This window comes from Pempheris klunzingeri, chromosome 21 (assembly GCF_042242105.1).
Source record: "Pempheris klunzingeri isolate RE-2024b chromosome 21, fPemKlu1.hap1, whole genome shotgun sequence".
NCBI classification, from domain to species: Eukaryota; Metazoa; Chordata; class Actinopteri; order Acropomatiformes; family Pempheridae; genus Pempheris; species Pempheris klunzingeri.
The window spans coordinates 11640024-11655982 of record NC_092032.1 but is presented as its reverse complement, the minus strand read 5'-3'; the positions used below and the strand labels follow the sequence as shown (position 1 = coordinate 11655982).

The 15959-nt window shown below is 42.7% G+C and overlaps 1 protein-coding gene across 1 annotated transcript in view; it reads left to right on the top strand.

Annotated features, from left to right (window-relative positions):
- Positions 1-15959, top strand: part of prex2 (phosphatidylinositol-3,4,5-trisphosphate-dependent Rac exchange factor 2) — an 84618-nt gene that overhangs the window by 22452 nt on the left and 46207 nt on the right. The window contains exons 7-15 of the mRNA XM_070852729.1: positions 1979-2112; positions 3032-3135; positions 4663-4812; positions 5378-5519; positions 9804-9904; positions 10813-10916; positions 11014-11063; positions 14538-14613; positions 15478-15550. Of these exons, the coding sequence (XP_070708830.1) occupies positions 1979-2112; positions 3032-3135; positions 4663-4812; positions 5378-5519; positions 9804-9904; positions 10813-10916; positions 11014-11063; positions 14538-14613; positions 15478-15550 (934 nt within the window). The remainder of the gene's footprint in view (positions 1-1978; positions 2113-3031; positions 3136-4662; positions 4813-5377; positions 5520-9803; positions 9905-10812; positions 10917-11013; positions 11064-14537; positions 14614-15477; positions 15551-15959) is intronic.

The following is a 15959-nucleotide window of genomic DNA, read 5'->3' as shown; positions in this document are numbered from 1 at the left end:
CACACACACACGTTCAAAATGTAAGAATAGTGTGGTCAGAATGACGCTCAGTGTTGGGTGGGGTGACATATCTTGTACTTGACATGGTCCTGGCTCTAGCCACCCTGAGTTTTCCCCTCAGCACTTTTATTAATTGTGAACATTAGCTCATTCTGGAGCGGGACACTGTGCCTGCTGCACGCCAGGCTCTGCTGCTCTAAATGAGATGGAACTAAGAAGAAGAAGAAGAAGAAAAAGGAGAGAGGGCTGAGTGATGGTTGCATCTTGCCCGCCTGTGTGGGTGTTTGTGGAATGACGGAGGGATGAGGAGTGATTGTGAGAGCTGCTGTTTTTCCATTCCTGCTCCTCCGCCTGGCCTGATTGTTTGTTAGTGCTGACCTGCTCCACAGCTGGCTGCCCTCGGGGCATCCTGGCAGGTTCACCTCGCGTGGGAGAGACAGGGCGATGGCCCGCCGTGGTCACCATGGTGACGACTGCCAGCATTTGTCAGGGCAGTTGGTTAGTGTTGCAAGTGTCTGTGTTTTGTCACTGTGTACCATAGAAATATGTTAATTTTAGAGCAGTGGGTAGGAGTTTCCAGTTGTGTTTCACTTCACATTCTGTTCTCTTGTTTAAGTTTAATTAGTATTCTTAAAATCTACTTCAGTGTGCTCAAGTTTGGCTTCTTTAGTCGTCACTCCAGCTAATTGACAAATACCACTTCAGAGTTCAAAACAAACTTGCCTGCCATACTTTTTCCTTGATTAATGGCATATCCTCCTTTGTAATTCCTAATTTTGTATCCTTTCCTGCAGTTGTTATGTCTGGCAGCTGTCTAAAAATAAAAATAGAGGGTTGAAATTTAGATGAAACAGATGACTGAGGGTTTAAAGTTTTGCTTAAGTTTTAGACTGCATACACCCTCTGTGGAGCTTTGGCTTGGAACAAGACTGCTGTGATAGAAAAATGCTGCAGAGAAATGAAGAAAACTAAAGAAGGCTGCACCAAAAGAAGTAAATGTGCAGGGGGCTCTTTTACAAGTGCATGAAACACAAAGGGGAAGTGTCTGTTCTTCCATTAAGGAAATGCAGCTTTAGAGTCTGGATCGGTGTGATGTTGCTATTGGCCCCTTCAAGTGACCGTGACAAGTTGGCCTTTCCGTGTCTGGTGTGCACACATTCACTGGCTGCAAATTAGTTTAACATCTGGTCATGGGCCGGGGAGTTAAAAGGCCCTGAAAGAGCGGGGGACAGAAAAAAGAAGTGTGGAGGATGGAATGAAAGAGATAGAGGAATAGACTGGGGAGTCAAGAGGAGGGGAAGAGAGTGAGAGATGATCGGCAGAGGGGGGTGGAGGAGAAGGAGAATAAAAAGGGCGAGGGGAGAAAGAAGGAAAAAGCGGGATAGGTTTTGGCCCGCTGATGTCTCCAGCAGGAGGAAATGCTTAGCACATTTTCCGACTCTGTGCACATGGGAGTTATTTTTAGCTCTGAAGGGCCGATCAAACGTGGTACATAAATTCCCAGAGCAAGCAAGGTAAGGGAAAAGACAGCACACTTTATCACTTGCAGCAGGAACTCCAACCAATATGGTGACCAGGCGCGACAATGCAACACATAGTTTGACTGGACGGGATGTTATTCTATAGAAGCTATTAACCACCGCGCATTTTAAAGTCCCACAGCAATCTGCTCTGAGGAAGCAGGGAGTGTTTTTACAGACCCCTGAGAGAGGGAACAGGAAAGGCTGGGCTTTGTAATCCCCCCTCCTGTTCAGACACTATGTGTGACCATTGGATGGTATAGAATAATTTGTAGAAATGTTCTGTTGTGTAGAAAATTTCTTTTTTAGATAAAAAAAAAAATCACATCAAGAATATTTGCTTGCCTGAATTACTTCATTCCCTCATTCCCCCGTGTGTCACTCCATGTCCAAGCATCTGTTTCACTTTAATTTTTTTTCTGTCTGTTTGACCTTTTGTCCACATGTCTGTTCTGCAGGGCTCCAATATCACAGATACGTGCACGGAGATGCTCATGCAGGGCGTCCTCCTGAAGATTTCGGCTGGAAACATACAAGAGAGGATTTTCTTCCTGTTTGACAAGCTTCTGGTCTATTGCAAGAAGAAAAACAGGTGTCTTGACTCTTTTATTCATTACTTTACTGACAATATCCACAAAGCAGAAGATGAATGGAAATTCTCATTACAGTGTATTTTTAAGGCACAGAATAAAAATAATGTTTATATTCATTTAAAATTTTTCTCTGTCTTTACACTCCTGCTGAACATTTAGAGCATAGACTTTATAAATAATTCACTGCACCAGTTCCTTTACTTTCTTATAAAAAGGGAGCAGTGCACTGTGGGAAGCATTTTAGTTTTTTTGTAAGGGAGTAAAAAAAAAAAGTTATGCAGTAGAAGAGACGCATAAGCATTTTTTAACTTGGGGAAACGGGGATGTGATTAGTGTAGGTGTATTCTGTTCTTTTTTGTGTTATTTTGTAGGAGATTTATTTTTCAAGTGCATCATGTGGAAATAAACCAAAAATTACGAGTTATTATGATCAGTGCAAGTTGAATCAGGAAGCTCTTGCTGATTGCTGACCATTGTTGTGTTTCTGCAGGCAGAACACCTGATGAATAGTTTCTATTTTGGCAGAGCTGTGCTGCTCACACTGAGCTACTGATGCAGCTGCTAACAATGCTGCTGCGTCCATTGTACGTGCTTTTTTACAGCTTTTGTTCAGCCACCTCCGACCAAGCTGCCACCTGCCTTGTTTCTCTCTCACTGTACGCACTGTATACTGTGTAGTGGTTAGGGTTAGCACAGCACAGAAAAGCAGGCCCATTCACTGACTAAAGTTAGAAAAATGTCTAAAATGTCTAAATTTGATCACTTTTGCTTACTTAGTTTGGTAAGTGCATGTGAACATCAGATGATTACAATTAGTCGCTCAATGAATTGAGAGTGAGACTAATTACTCAGTAAGTAATAACATGAAACTATTCAACTATATTGGCTAATTCTTGTGGGTTCTTCTGTCTGTCCAAGGCGTTTAAAAAACAGCAAGACGTCCACAGAGGGTCCTCGCTACCTGTTCAGGGGGAGAATCAACACAGAGGTGATGGAGGTGGAAAATGTGGACGATGGCACGGGTGAGTGGCCCAGTGAGAAAAAAATACAACATTTATTTTGGACAAATAAATGTTTACGCAGTAAGATTCTCTTTTTGTGTTCACTTACTCTCAGATGCTCATTTTTTATTTCAGTGCTCCTGGCAGCAGGGGTTTAAAAACATACCGCAATAACCCACACAGGAACGTTGACAACGTAGTCCTTGGCTCGAGCTGGTGCACAACCGTGTGATTTTATACTTGGATCACTGATGGAAAAATAAGATTTACCTATAAACATTTTTTTTAGACGGCTATAGTTACATATCCGTGGGGCTGTGCTGCTGCTGGTACTTTGTGAACTCGAGCGCTTGTGTCTCTTGGCTGCACATAGCCACTGATTATCATTTATATTTGTAGAAGCCATCATTTCCTCTCCAGCAGACCTAGATGGGCAGTAATATTGGGTGTTTTTGGTGAGAGATGGATGGGTTTGGGTCTGGAGAGGGAGAGGGAGGATAAACACGTGAGGCAGGCGGCAGTGCAGTAACTCTTGGGTGTTCTGCACCACAAGCAGGAGATCTCAATCTGAAATCCAGGGCGACAGGAGTATTTTAGCTTAGATTCCTACGTAATGAAAGCGCCGTGACTTTTTCCCAGGCACACACTTGCTGCCTGAGGTTGAAAAACGCCCTCGAGGCTTACCATTTAAAGGACACCACACTGTAGATGCTTTTAGACGTGATTGTAATTGATGATTGTAATGGTTTGCTTTTTGTTACACCCTCAGCGGGAGAAAATCAGAGGCCAGGCGAGATGGAAATTATGACAGAGATTCAACCAGCGGTCAAGAGTTCATATCATTTGCATTTGGATTTTCTACATTCTTAACATCTATATTTGAGCGTAGGTGGTGAATCAGAAGTAGCCGTCAGCTCTGTGGGAGTATTCTGAAAGCTCAGTAGTAAATAATGCTGATGGATGGATATCCTGCATGTGAGTCCCCTCATTTATCTCATTAAAGGAGAAGGGCAATAATCAATGAAGCACTCAATAGAGAGGCTATGAGAGCTGGCACTGGAGCTGGGAAAAAGGAGTCTAGAGCGAGTCTTTTAACTAAGACAAAGAACATTATTCAAAATAGTTTTATAATGGATGTTGATTTTGGAAAATGCACCACAAAATACTGTTTAAAAAGGCCTTTATTTGTCAGATAATGTGTTGTCTATTTCCCGATTCTTTTCTGTATGGGCATTACTGCTGCGATCGCAACCTTATTTTGCCTCACTTTCCCTGAAGTAAATCATTGGAGTTGTGCCTAATGTTATTGCTGTCTTTTATGCTGTAACCCTCGTTTACTGTGGACCAGGCTTCCCAACAACTTTGTTTACAGTGTCATGATCAGTGCGACCACTAATTGATGGCCCTCCCCTTCAAACATGAAAAACTGCACTGAGCCCAAATGAGTCAAAAAAGCAGATTTGCGTTGTTCCACCCCTCGCGAGGAGAGGACTTTATAAAACTAGTGAAGTCAAACTCGTGTCTGTGCTTTCCACCTCTGCCTCACAGCTGACTACCACAGCAGTGGGAACATAGTAAACAACGGCTGGAAGATCCACAACACGGCCAAGAACAAGTGGTTTGTCTGCATGGCCAAGACCCCGGAGGAGAAGCAGGAATGGCTGGAGGCCATCATGAAAGAGAGGGAGCGGAGGAAAAGTAAGAAGGCGCTTTTGTGTATCAGTATCAGGGTGGGGGTCGGTTCACTGTTTACGCAGTCTGTTTGGGAAACTTATTTCCCTTTTTATTTTTACTCTTAACATCTGTCTTGAATCAAATAACTCAGAATATATGCTGTGTTTGGGAAATATCAATGCAGAGCAATTTAACCTGAATAACTGAAAAGTGAGTAAATCTCAGCCCTGATTTGTTGAGGGATCTTCATTTGCAAGACTGAAAGGAAAAGAGAGCAATGCAGTAATGTTGTGTGTCTTTGCTAACAAATTTAAGTATATCAGTAACTTATAAGTATATATTAGATTGTCACTCCTCCAAGGAAAACTCATAGCGATGACAGTGCATTTTCGGTATCTTTTATCATTATCATCATCATTATCATTAACCCTGACCAACACTACAAACACAGACGCTGAAAGACGCTGCTAATCATCTTGTGAAATTAGGAAACGGTTAGTGATTCATGTCACTTCTAGTCCAGGAGCTGAGTGCAAGGATTATTAATGTCATGATATTGACAAGGCTCCCTCCCTCCACTGCTGCATAGGTCTGAGGCTCGGCATGGAACAGGATACGTGGGTGATGGTGTCAGAGAAGGGAGAGAAGCTCTACCACCTCATGACCAAGGGTAACCTCATTAAGGACCGGAAACGCAAGCTCACCACCTTCCCCAAGTGCTTCCTGGGAAGGTAAGATTCTTGCCGCTAATCTCCACGCTTTGGTTTGCCGGTTGCTGCTGCAGAGGTGTTCTGTCCTTGTCATTTCCTCTGTGTCACATCGGTGTGAGCTCTGTAACTGTGAGGGAGTAAGTGAGATGTCAAACTGGATGACTGTGCCGCGGGAATTAATGTCATACTTATTCCCTGTGCTTGCTCACATGTATAGGTCTTTTTATATTTGATGTAAAGTAGGTAGAGAGGCTTGCACAGCGTAAAGTGAGTAATATTAGCACCTACCGTATATGGTAATATCTTCAAGCAGACTACACAGAAGACTTTTGTAATATCACTGTATCCATCCCTGCTTTCATTTTTAAATTGGCAAGGATTTCTAAAGACAGCAGCTGGGAAGTAGAAAGCGTCGGCGCTTTTTGTTCATGAGACTGTGTGTTATGTATATCTGCAGTCTCAGTCATGGGAAAATCAAATCCAGCCAGATTTAGCCCATGAATCTTATTTAAGGATTATTGGTGTGGTGTCTGGGGACGGATCGGCCATCGAATGCCAGCCATAAATCACAGGGAGATATCCCTGTGAGGCTCAGCTGACTGCCCGCTTTCTCCCTTGCCCATGCTAGATTACAATAAGCTCTCTGCTGAGGAATCCATGAGGTAACTGCAATAGAGGGCCTATTATGCCAGAGGGCAGCTGTGTGTGTATGTGTGTGTGTGTGTGTGTGTGTGTGTGTGTGTGTGTGTGTGTGTGTGCATTTGTGTCCTTGAACTATTCAAGTTCACTTTCCGTGTTTACTTTTAATGAGTCTAAACATGAGTATCTAACTTCCATTTGCTGATAGGTGGGAATATTTACTGTAAAGGATGCTTTTGCTCAAAATCCAGTCCTTGATCTATTTTAAGCATGCATGAGTTGATGCCCTCATTTCAGCATTTTGCTTTCATCATATAAGATGTAGATGTCTTGCTGTCATATCGGCCAGGTTTTCATGCATTTAGATGAGTTGGTTTGAAGTGAATTTGTCCAAGTAGAGTGAAGTTTAATCCTATTCAGGGAAACACTTTTTAAACACTTTGGGTAAACTACTTTAAATTATGGATCTCCTGCAATATACTTGGAAATCCAACATTTAGGGGGCACAGGCTGCAACTCTGGTGTACGTGAGAGCCAGAACCACGAGATTCTTAAATTACCTGCCGTGATATAATGTTCTTTTCAGTGAGCCTTTTAGCCTTTTACAGGAAATCCTGATAGGATATTGCACCTCCTGCTCTATTAAGCTGGGAAAGTGTAAAAACCCGTAACCTCAGTTCTTATGTCCATTTCTCAAATTCAACACAGATTACTCTTTTGTAACAATGTGCTTCCCACATCGTAGGCCCACGTGGGAAGCTGCGCACATTGTCAGACTGAGAAGGTGACAAAGCTGAATCGGTATGATAAAAACTACAAACATCTGGTTGCAGCCAAAGAGCTCTCCATGTTTTCAATATGAAAATCGTATGTGATGGCCAGAAATCACTGTAGGGTGATGACACTATGCAATTTGAAACTGTTTGGTAATAATATTAAATATTTTCACAAGACAATGGTGGTTGGATGTTATTTAAACTGTGCTCCTATCTTGAGTCTTGAAATCTCATAACAAATTTCCCTTGTAAACGCTCCACGACATTTCAGAACGGCCCATATTTTCCATTTGTTTAAAATTTGTACAGAGATGTTTTGACTGGTAATAATCTGACTGAAAATCATCCGTGCTTAAACAGTCATTTTAAAATCCCTGTTATTTTTAAAAGCATGATGGAGAGGAAAAAAAACCAACAACCAAAAAGTCAGATTGGACATAGCTGTGGCCATGTTACATCGCATAGTGGTTTGGAAAAAGGAGTTACTTTCTCCTTTGGTCCACGCAGACAACACCAGATCCCTCGCGGTCTGGAGGAGAAATGGATCTGTCAGCTAAAAAGATTAAAAGGATCAAACGTTGGTCGTATGTGGTCACCTCGTTGTGTCTGAAGAGATCATATGGTGAGAAAGCAGCTCAGGGAAGCTCCTATTGAAAATCTATCCTTCTATATACAACTTGGCCAACACCTGGATGACCACTTGTGGGTGAAAAGACATCTCTAGTCCCTCTGTACTTCCCCTGTCTGCGATGATTTTGGAGATGATTACATGTAGGCGTAATTGGTGAATTGGAACCAGCATGGTATTTCTGTGATGAAAGCCACATTGCCTATGGCTTCAGCTCAGCCCACTCCCTCCATTGTGAAATGATTTGCCTTTATATTTCTTTCCACGCCTCCTGCTTCTCTTTTTGATTTTCTTTTTTTTTTTTTTTAAGGCCAAAAGGCTATTTTGAGGTCTGGAACTCCTCCTCTTTAAGTGGTACAAACGTATTTGTGGTTTGGTTCCTGTGACAGTGTAATTCATCAAAGCAAATGTGTGTGACAGCCACCTAGCATGCAGTTATCATCCAATTTTCAACTTGAAATGAACAGAAAAACAAAAGAAACTCAAAGTGTTTGTCTACATGTGACAGACTGTAGTGTCTACTTGTTATGATAGATGTTGATGAAAATCCCTTTCAGAGCTCAACGAAGAGGTTAGACCTCCTGTAAGAAATGCCCTTTGTGTTTGTCAGCATCTGCTATTTCCTTCTGACCTTCCCTGGTGAACACCTTTTGCTCTATCAGCATACATAAGAGGCGAACTGAAGCAGAAGCTGAATAAAACACTGCTGCCTTTACTGTGTAGATGTAGGGAGCACTTACCTACGTAGAGCAAGGAAGTATACTACACTATAATATATATACACTATAATTAATGTATTGTATGAAAGTACATACTGTCTGGGATTTTATTTTTGTAACATAGTGATGTAGAGAAACTTGTGAGAGACTGTTTCCTGTGTTTATGCTGAGCTAAGTTCATTGGCTACTGGTTGTGGGTACATATTGAATGGACAAATATGTGAGTGGTGTCAATCTTCTCATCTAATTTGGCAAGAAATCCCCTAAAATGTTAAACTATTGCTTTAAATATTCTTTTCCTTGTCCTCAAAGTTAAAGAGTTAAACAGTCAATAAATCTAAACTCTAATCTGCTTCACCAGGGCTTTTTAGAGACCAAACACCAAAAGTCACACTCTAATATTATGGATATGTACAGTAATGAGTTCTTAATATTGGGATATTGTATTTGGTCAACTTTGCCCAGCTCCACATTGCATGACACTGCTGCATGTGTGACCCTAATGTGCTCAAAGCCATGAGAACGGCATAGTCCAAACTTTCTGGGTGTTTTTCCTTCAACAGTTAAGCTTGCAGAAGCAGAAGTTGACAAATTGACATTGTTATAGACTTGTGTTTTTCCCCTGTGGTCTGTTGTGGCGGGAAAAGATGCCGAGGATGAGTGGTTAAAGAGTATAAGATGTAGGATGGCGCAGGAGGAGGTGGAGATGGAGTGTTTGGTTAGTCGTTTCTCTGAAATCTTTTGTAATTGCCCCTGTTGGCTCGGCGCTGACACTCGGCCACCTCCGCGGCCTGGAAGTGAATTCCACAGAATTCCAGCGGTGCTGCCGGCCGTGTTTGTTTGGCTTTTATGGGGAGACGGGACATGAAGGATGTAATCAGATAGGCTACTGCTACTCCACGTACCCTCTCTCTCTGTCTTTATTTTGTCCTCTTAGTCTCTCACTCGATCTGTCTCTCTCTGAGTCACTAAATTATGGAAAATTATCCCATTTAGCTCATTTAGGCCAACAGAAGATCAGATACTGTGTTTGTTGTTTTGGTAGACGGTTTGTATCCTCTTTCCAGTTGTAAATGACGCAGAGCAAGAAATGCCTTGCTTTCCATCATCAACTTCCCAAGATCAAATTAAATCCTTCATATTTGATAGTTATACATTGTCGGTCTAAAATAAATAAACTTAAACTAGATAAAACACATAAAGCAAACCCTGTTGGTTGTTGTAACAAACAAATGTGGCCCCCAACAATGAATAAATAATTCCTCCTTGCCAAGATGGTGTTTGTTGCCATAGTTGCATCAATTTCGAGTAAATGTTGTTCCTTGCAAGTTGTAAAGGCTCTCTGTAATGATGGCAAAGGCCACTTCTTTTTTCTCCATTTACAGACTATCATGGGTAAATTCAAGGCTCTCTCCACTGATTACACACATTCTCCGTTGTGGAGTGATGAAATTTCCCTTGAGGATTTTCTGTATGTTTGTTGTCTTATGCCTGAGTGAATGTCTGCGTTATAATGCCAGTGTTTTCTTTTGTGTGCCCCCAGTGAGTTTGTGTCGTGGCTGATGGAAATCGGTGAGACAGGCAACCCAGAGGAAGGGGTTCACCTGGGCCAAGCTCTGCTGGAGAACGGCATCATCCACCACGGTTTGTTCTCACAGTTTACTCCTTTTTTTTTTCTCCCACTCGCTTCCTTCTTTATCGCTTCATCATGCTTTGCTGTTCGCTATCTAAAAATCTACCACAGTCTAATTTGCTTTGTGTTACAGTGCAGAGCTTGTGAGTATCTGCCATCGCCTGACCTAACCTCTAGTCACGTCCAACAAATGTTTCTTATTCAGCTTTCACAAAGCTTTCACTCCGTCTTGAGACTACAGTGTAGATGTAGCTGTCTTAGCTGGTGTCCCATTTTAAACACTCCCTTGACACAATATTTAGGTAAGGGATTAGAATTATTAATCTCTTCTTCCCGTAAGGTTTGTGTCCGATTTGGCTTTGGTTAACGAGTGTATTTAGCGCACGAGGCTTAAGCTGGCTAATACTTTGCGTTCACATTAAATGGTGCGTGCTGCTCTGCATGTACTTTTTCCTCAAAAGAGTAGGGCCCCAAGCCAAGTTGTATCTTAAATCACTCGAGGGTGCTTTATTGCTTCCTCACAGAGAAACGAGATTGGACTGCAGAGCTCTCTCACAGCACAGTCAGAAGTCCCCATGTGAAAAACGACAGAATATCTTTTCATGAAAACCTTTAATGGAACCTGCACGGCTGCAGCCAAGACCACAGAGCCAACTGTTATTACTGTTAGGAGTGTCCTCGACAAAGTCCCCTAAAGCAAGAAAAGCAGGGCGCTCTGAGCAGCTGTGCTATCTGTGGCCACTCTCAAGGAGATATCAGTCTTCCCCTTGTCTGGAAAGCTTGTTTCACCATGCAGCGCTGCTTGGCTGAATATGTTTTCAAACTTCTTGAACCAAGATGAATAATGCTCCCTTGGGGTTTGAGGATTTTTCGCTTGTTTCCTTTTTCAACCTCCTCATCTTTTGAATTGCATTTTTAGTCACAGACAAACACCAGTTCAAGCCTGAGCCTGTCCTGTACCGCTTTCGCTACGACGATGGCACCTACCACCCCAGAAGTGACATGCATGATGTCATATCTAAGGTAACGGTGCAACAGAAGAGCCTAATCTAACAGAAATCATATTGTACACACTTTACACTCTTATCACTTACATCAAAATTTGTCTCATTTTTCTCAGGGTGTTCGGCTCTTCTGCCGTCTTCACAGCCTCTTCACTCCTGTCATCAGGTAGGCGGCCATTTTCCTTTCCACTCCATTGCAACCCAGCCAGGTGGAGCTCCAGTAGCTTAGCATCTGGCCCTTGCTCCTAAAAATAGCTCCATTACAAAGCACCCAGATCGGAGGAGAGAAATATCACAGTGAACTATGAGCTCATTGTTTTTAAAAAGGAACTGACTGAGGAGGAGTTGGCACAGATGGTGAGGGAGTGTGGCTGCGCCTGTGGGTGATCAAGCTTGGCGGGTTTTATCTGCCCGGTCTCAAAACGCAGATGTGGTGAGGACGATTGAGTCTATCAGATGTTAAAAGTAGTTTGGGCACCTGTGGGACACAGATAACATTGTGATGAAATTCTCTTGGTGCTTTTAAGAGTTAATTTTCAGCATATAATGACTTTTTGAAAAGGTTGGTCTGTCATAATGTGACATCACAGACAAAAAGGTCTCATTCTTTACCTTTGAAATAGGTGAAGTTAATAGTATTTCGAGATTTCAGCCTCATAAAATGATCTTCATCTGCATGAAAGTTCATTCTTGAGCAGTTCTTGAACTTGGAATTATTAGTTTGACAAAACAACCCCCATGCAAAGCAAAGCCCTCTTACTAGCTTTCTCTGGGTCTCCCAATGCTATCACATGGTCTTCATCAGCACGAAAGTTTGTTCTTGGCTGTTATCAAGCCTTAACTTCAATCTAACACAGACACGGACAAGTCCTAAAAAATGATGTGGATTAACTTTAAACACAGCTTGCTAATCAAAGTATCCATCTCCACGAGAAGTAAACAACTCTGATGAAGACCTTGTAATAAGGTTGAAAGCTCGGAAAAAGCTAGTAAGTAGACCTTAAGTTGTGATTGTTGTGTCAAAGTTTGTAAATTAAAGTTTTGGTTATTTTCTCCTCCTTTGTTGTGGGTCTGCACTATGTTTGGACCACAGCCATCAATCCATTCATTGCAGCTGCAAATGGCCTCCTTTGTGTTATAAAACATTTTACAGAGGCTATTCAGTTACAACACACAGGGCTTACCCACTGACAGCATATTGATCCTGTGCTCTGAATGACCTGACACGAAGTCATGCTGCTGGATGCATACATTGATTCCAGTTTTTCAACATATAACATGATGCAAAATATCCATTTTGATATCTGAAGTTTCAGAGAACAGAAATCGTAGTGAGTTCTGTGTTCCATTATATGTTGTTCAGCTATAAACTTGGAATGATAAAAGTAGTCGATTGCCAGTTAGTCAATCTCAAAATTTCATAAAGTGAGTAATTAGTGTGAACAAGTGAAAGAAAAAACAACCAGCATGAAATAGTCACTTAAACCCAAATACGAAACAGGTGTTTTTATGAGCTATTCTGGCACATGTGATGAAACATCCCTTTGTCTAACAGAGTTAGAAGTGGAGCAATCTATCTTAAAATGAGTAATTTGCTGGCATCCTCTGGGTTTCGTTGTGTTTTTTTTTTTTTTTTTTAATTCCACTTGATCAGTGTTTGAGGTGCAGGCTGCTAATGTGTTTTACCGCAAAGCACCGTATCAAGGTTGCCTGTTTATGCTGGATTTCAAATTGCCCGATGAAAACCTTTAATTTCACACTCATAAAACTGTGCCATAGCTGCAGGGGCCACACTGATCCTGCATGGATTCCAGCATAGACGCCTTTCTGTATTTCTGTTTGATCCAACTGCTAAAAAGCCTAAAGGGTGATTTTGTGTGTGTGTCAGCATTCAGTCCACTGGCGGTTGTATTGAGGCCAAACCTCTTGACGTAAAACTCTTGTCGGTGTACTGGAGCTGTGTGTGTCGCTAGCCAGCATTTCTGTGCAGTGTGTTCTCACTGAGAGCCCCGTACAATGCATCACAGGGCCTGGGAATGCCAGAGTTTAATTGGAGCAACTAGCCCTTGCCTAATTAGGTATAATTTCCTGGCAGAGCGAGAGAGATGAAGTGAGGGAGGGGGCGTACACTAAGCAAGCCCTGCAAACCCAATCAGCTTCTGTGCCTCCCCCCAGCAAGACGCAATGAATGCATCCACTCCAGGAGATCTGATTGCGCAGTTTGAAAAGTTCACTATAGGCTAATGCCGTGTTAAATGTTTAATAATGATATGAGAAGAATTTTTCAATATGCATACAGAGAGGCTGCAAACCCACACAATACAGTGAAGGTCACTCATAAATTATCTTCATACAGATTGGAAAAACTGGCATTTCAGTTCAGTGTCTGGGAAATATTGACAAGTTATTTTCATTATGCTGATGAGTCCTCCAGAAACTCAATATTTATGGATGTATGTGTAGGATTTTCAAAACACCTAGCAATATGGAACACTGAAATTGAGTCATTCATCAGGACTGAACAGTTGATTAAATTTTACCTTTCAGCCTCTCTGTAAGAAAGCTTAGAAAATATATTTGCCTTCGTCATGCGTTTACCTCTAACAAAATGTCAAGGCAAACTTTCCTCTTTGAGCAGCACGTTAAAAACCACCTCTTTGACCGTTCCCTCTGTTACTCCTCAAACTGCTGTTTCCTCATGCCGGACATATGGCTGGCCGCTGGACCCCCGTTTACCCCCCATTTTTCACTCTGACAGCCTCACTGTGCACCAGCCGCTGTAGCCCCACTCTCCCCATCTCTAGTGTCCCATCCAGGGGAAAAAAGGGTGCCTCTTGCCTTTTCTGGGCCAAGTGGTTTATGCATGGCACAGCAGGGCAACGTGCCTCAGCAGCTAACGCGAACACTCCCGTCCTCATCACCGACCTACACAGACTGTCAAATACAGTTACGCAACAGAATGTTCCTTTGTGGAGGAAACGGGGCAGCAGTCGGCCTCTCACGCTTCACATTCTGAAGAGCTCCAGACAGCTGAGATTGGGCTTTAACTTGGCCCACATGTCACGTTTGACTTGTCTGAACTGTATGTGTGCAAGGCAGGCATGTGTGTGCGCGCGGCTGCATGTGTGTCTGAGTGAGTGTTTGCATGTGGTGGAAGTGGTGGAGTGGTGTAAGTCACGGTGGTTCTGGACTTTCCCGGCCTGCAACTCTGCCCCTGCGTGTCCCTGGGGAGGCCCCTGCGTTCATGGGAAAGTCACGGCTCCATTTCAGACGGCATTCTTCGGGTCTGCGTGGCTGTGTGGGTCACACTGAGAACGCCAGACTGACACGGGGCACCCCGGGGCCAAACACCGCAGGGGCCGTTACCAGCCATGCTCGGAGGAATGCTGTTTGGCTGTCACCAACTGCCAGAAACTCACTTAGATTTATGACGCGACTGCCAGTGCTTGAAAAGTGACCACCCCTTGCTGACAGTAGGAATTATTAGCCCTCTTTTAGGCATTGTGTTTAAATAGACCAAGCAATTACTACTCTGCATGCTCACCATATGGGTTTAATACAGTTAAAGTGAGTCTCAGGTAGGAACATTTATGTTTTCCTAATCCTTCTCATGAAGTTTTCTGCTTTTATGCCCACTTAGGGATAAAGACTACCATTTGCGGACCTACAAGTCAGTGGTGATGGCCAACAAGCTGATAGACTGGCTTATTGCACAGGTAAGCCCTAAAACTGCTATGCACAGCAATGGATGAGCATTATTACTGAATATCAACTTCCAGCAGAACTGTAAGGCAACAATATGATTATATAGCGCTATCAATTAACTACGTTTTGTCCAAATAAAAGATTCCAAGCAAATTTAAAGTTATCTTTTGTTTTACATGTGTGAGAAGGTTTTTTTTCGGAAGTAAAACATAACTTGAAACACATCAGTCTGAGTCTTATATGTGTCGTTTTGCAGCTCACTTCAAATGTGTAACAGAGGAAAGAAATTGAGGCAACAAAGGGTTTCTTGCCATCAGTCTTGAGGCTCTCAGCGGAGACAAAAGGAAACGAAGAAGGAAAAGCAGAATTGATTCCACTGCTGAGCTTTATTGACTTTGACAGGAAGCTTTGAGGTTGACAGATTGATGGTCCTGTTTGGGATGACAACAAAGAAATGAAATGTATACGGCGACCACCACAGAATCAATGGCAGACATCACGTGTTTGTGTGTGCATATAATAAGTGTGTGTGTCTGATAGTCCATATGAGTAGCTCTCACTACTTCAGTGGGACTTCAAGAGCTGTCACACTCCTCTGTCTAGACATGATTTCGGCTGTGTCAAGATGGAGCGTGGAGTGGCTCTGCTGGTCTTGGGGCTTTTGGATGCAGGAACAAAGGGGTGGGGGTGTGAGTGTGACATTTCTTTAAACACACAATGTCCTTTGTTCTGTCTCTCTTTCTACTTAACTTTCTCTCATCCTCTTTTGCTTTTCCCACTTGGCTCATTTACTCTATCCATTCTTTATGCTTAAATCTGTCTCTCTTTTCCACTGCATCCACTCCGCTTTCTCTCTCTCCTGTCTTCTGGTGCAGGGCGACTGCAGAACCAGGGAGGAAGCGTTGATCTTGGGGGTGGAGCTGTGCGACAATGGCTTCATGCATCACGGTACAGCACAAAAAGTTCTGACCCTGCTGTTCACAAACCTGCGGAATCCTCTTCATCATTGAATAAATGCGAATTAAATGCTTTGGAAAAAGCATGCGGAGGGCATTTAGCATCCTGTATTAGAACACAACCACTCTTGTTCGCTTTCCATTTCTACTTTGACACGCTACAGGAATAGAACTTTTTTCTCAATCCAGTGAATTGATTTGTACATTTGCATGTGTGTGAGTGTATTTGATATCATTAACTCGATGCATACTTGTGTGTAGATGTCTGACGCAGCCAAGTGCACGCTACATGCATGGCTTGCTTTAGCTATACGAACTTGGAGCGTAACACATGGTTGTTTATCACTTTGAGTTCAAAATGGGCAGTAGCCATGGTTACAGTTTGTTCATGCGAGTCAGAC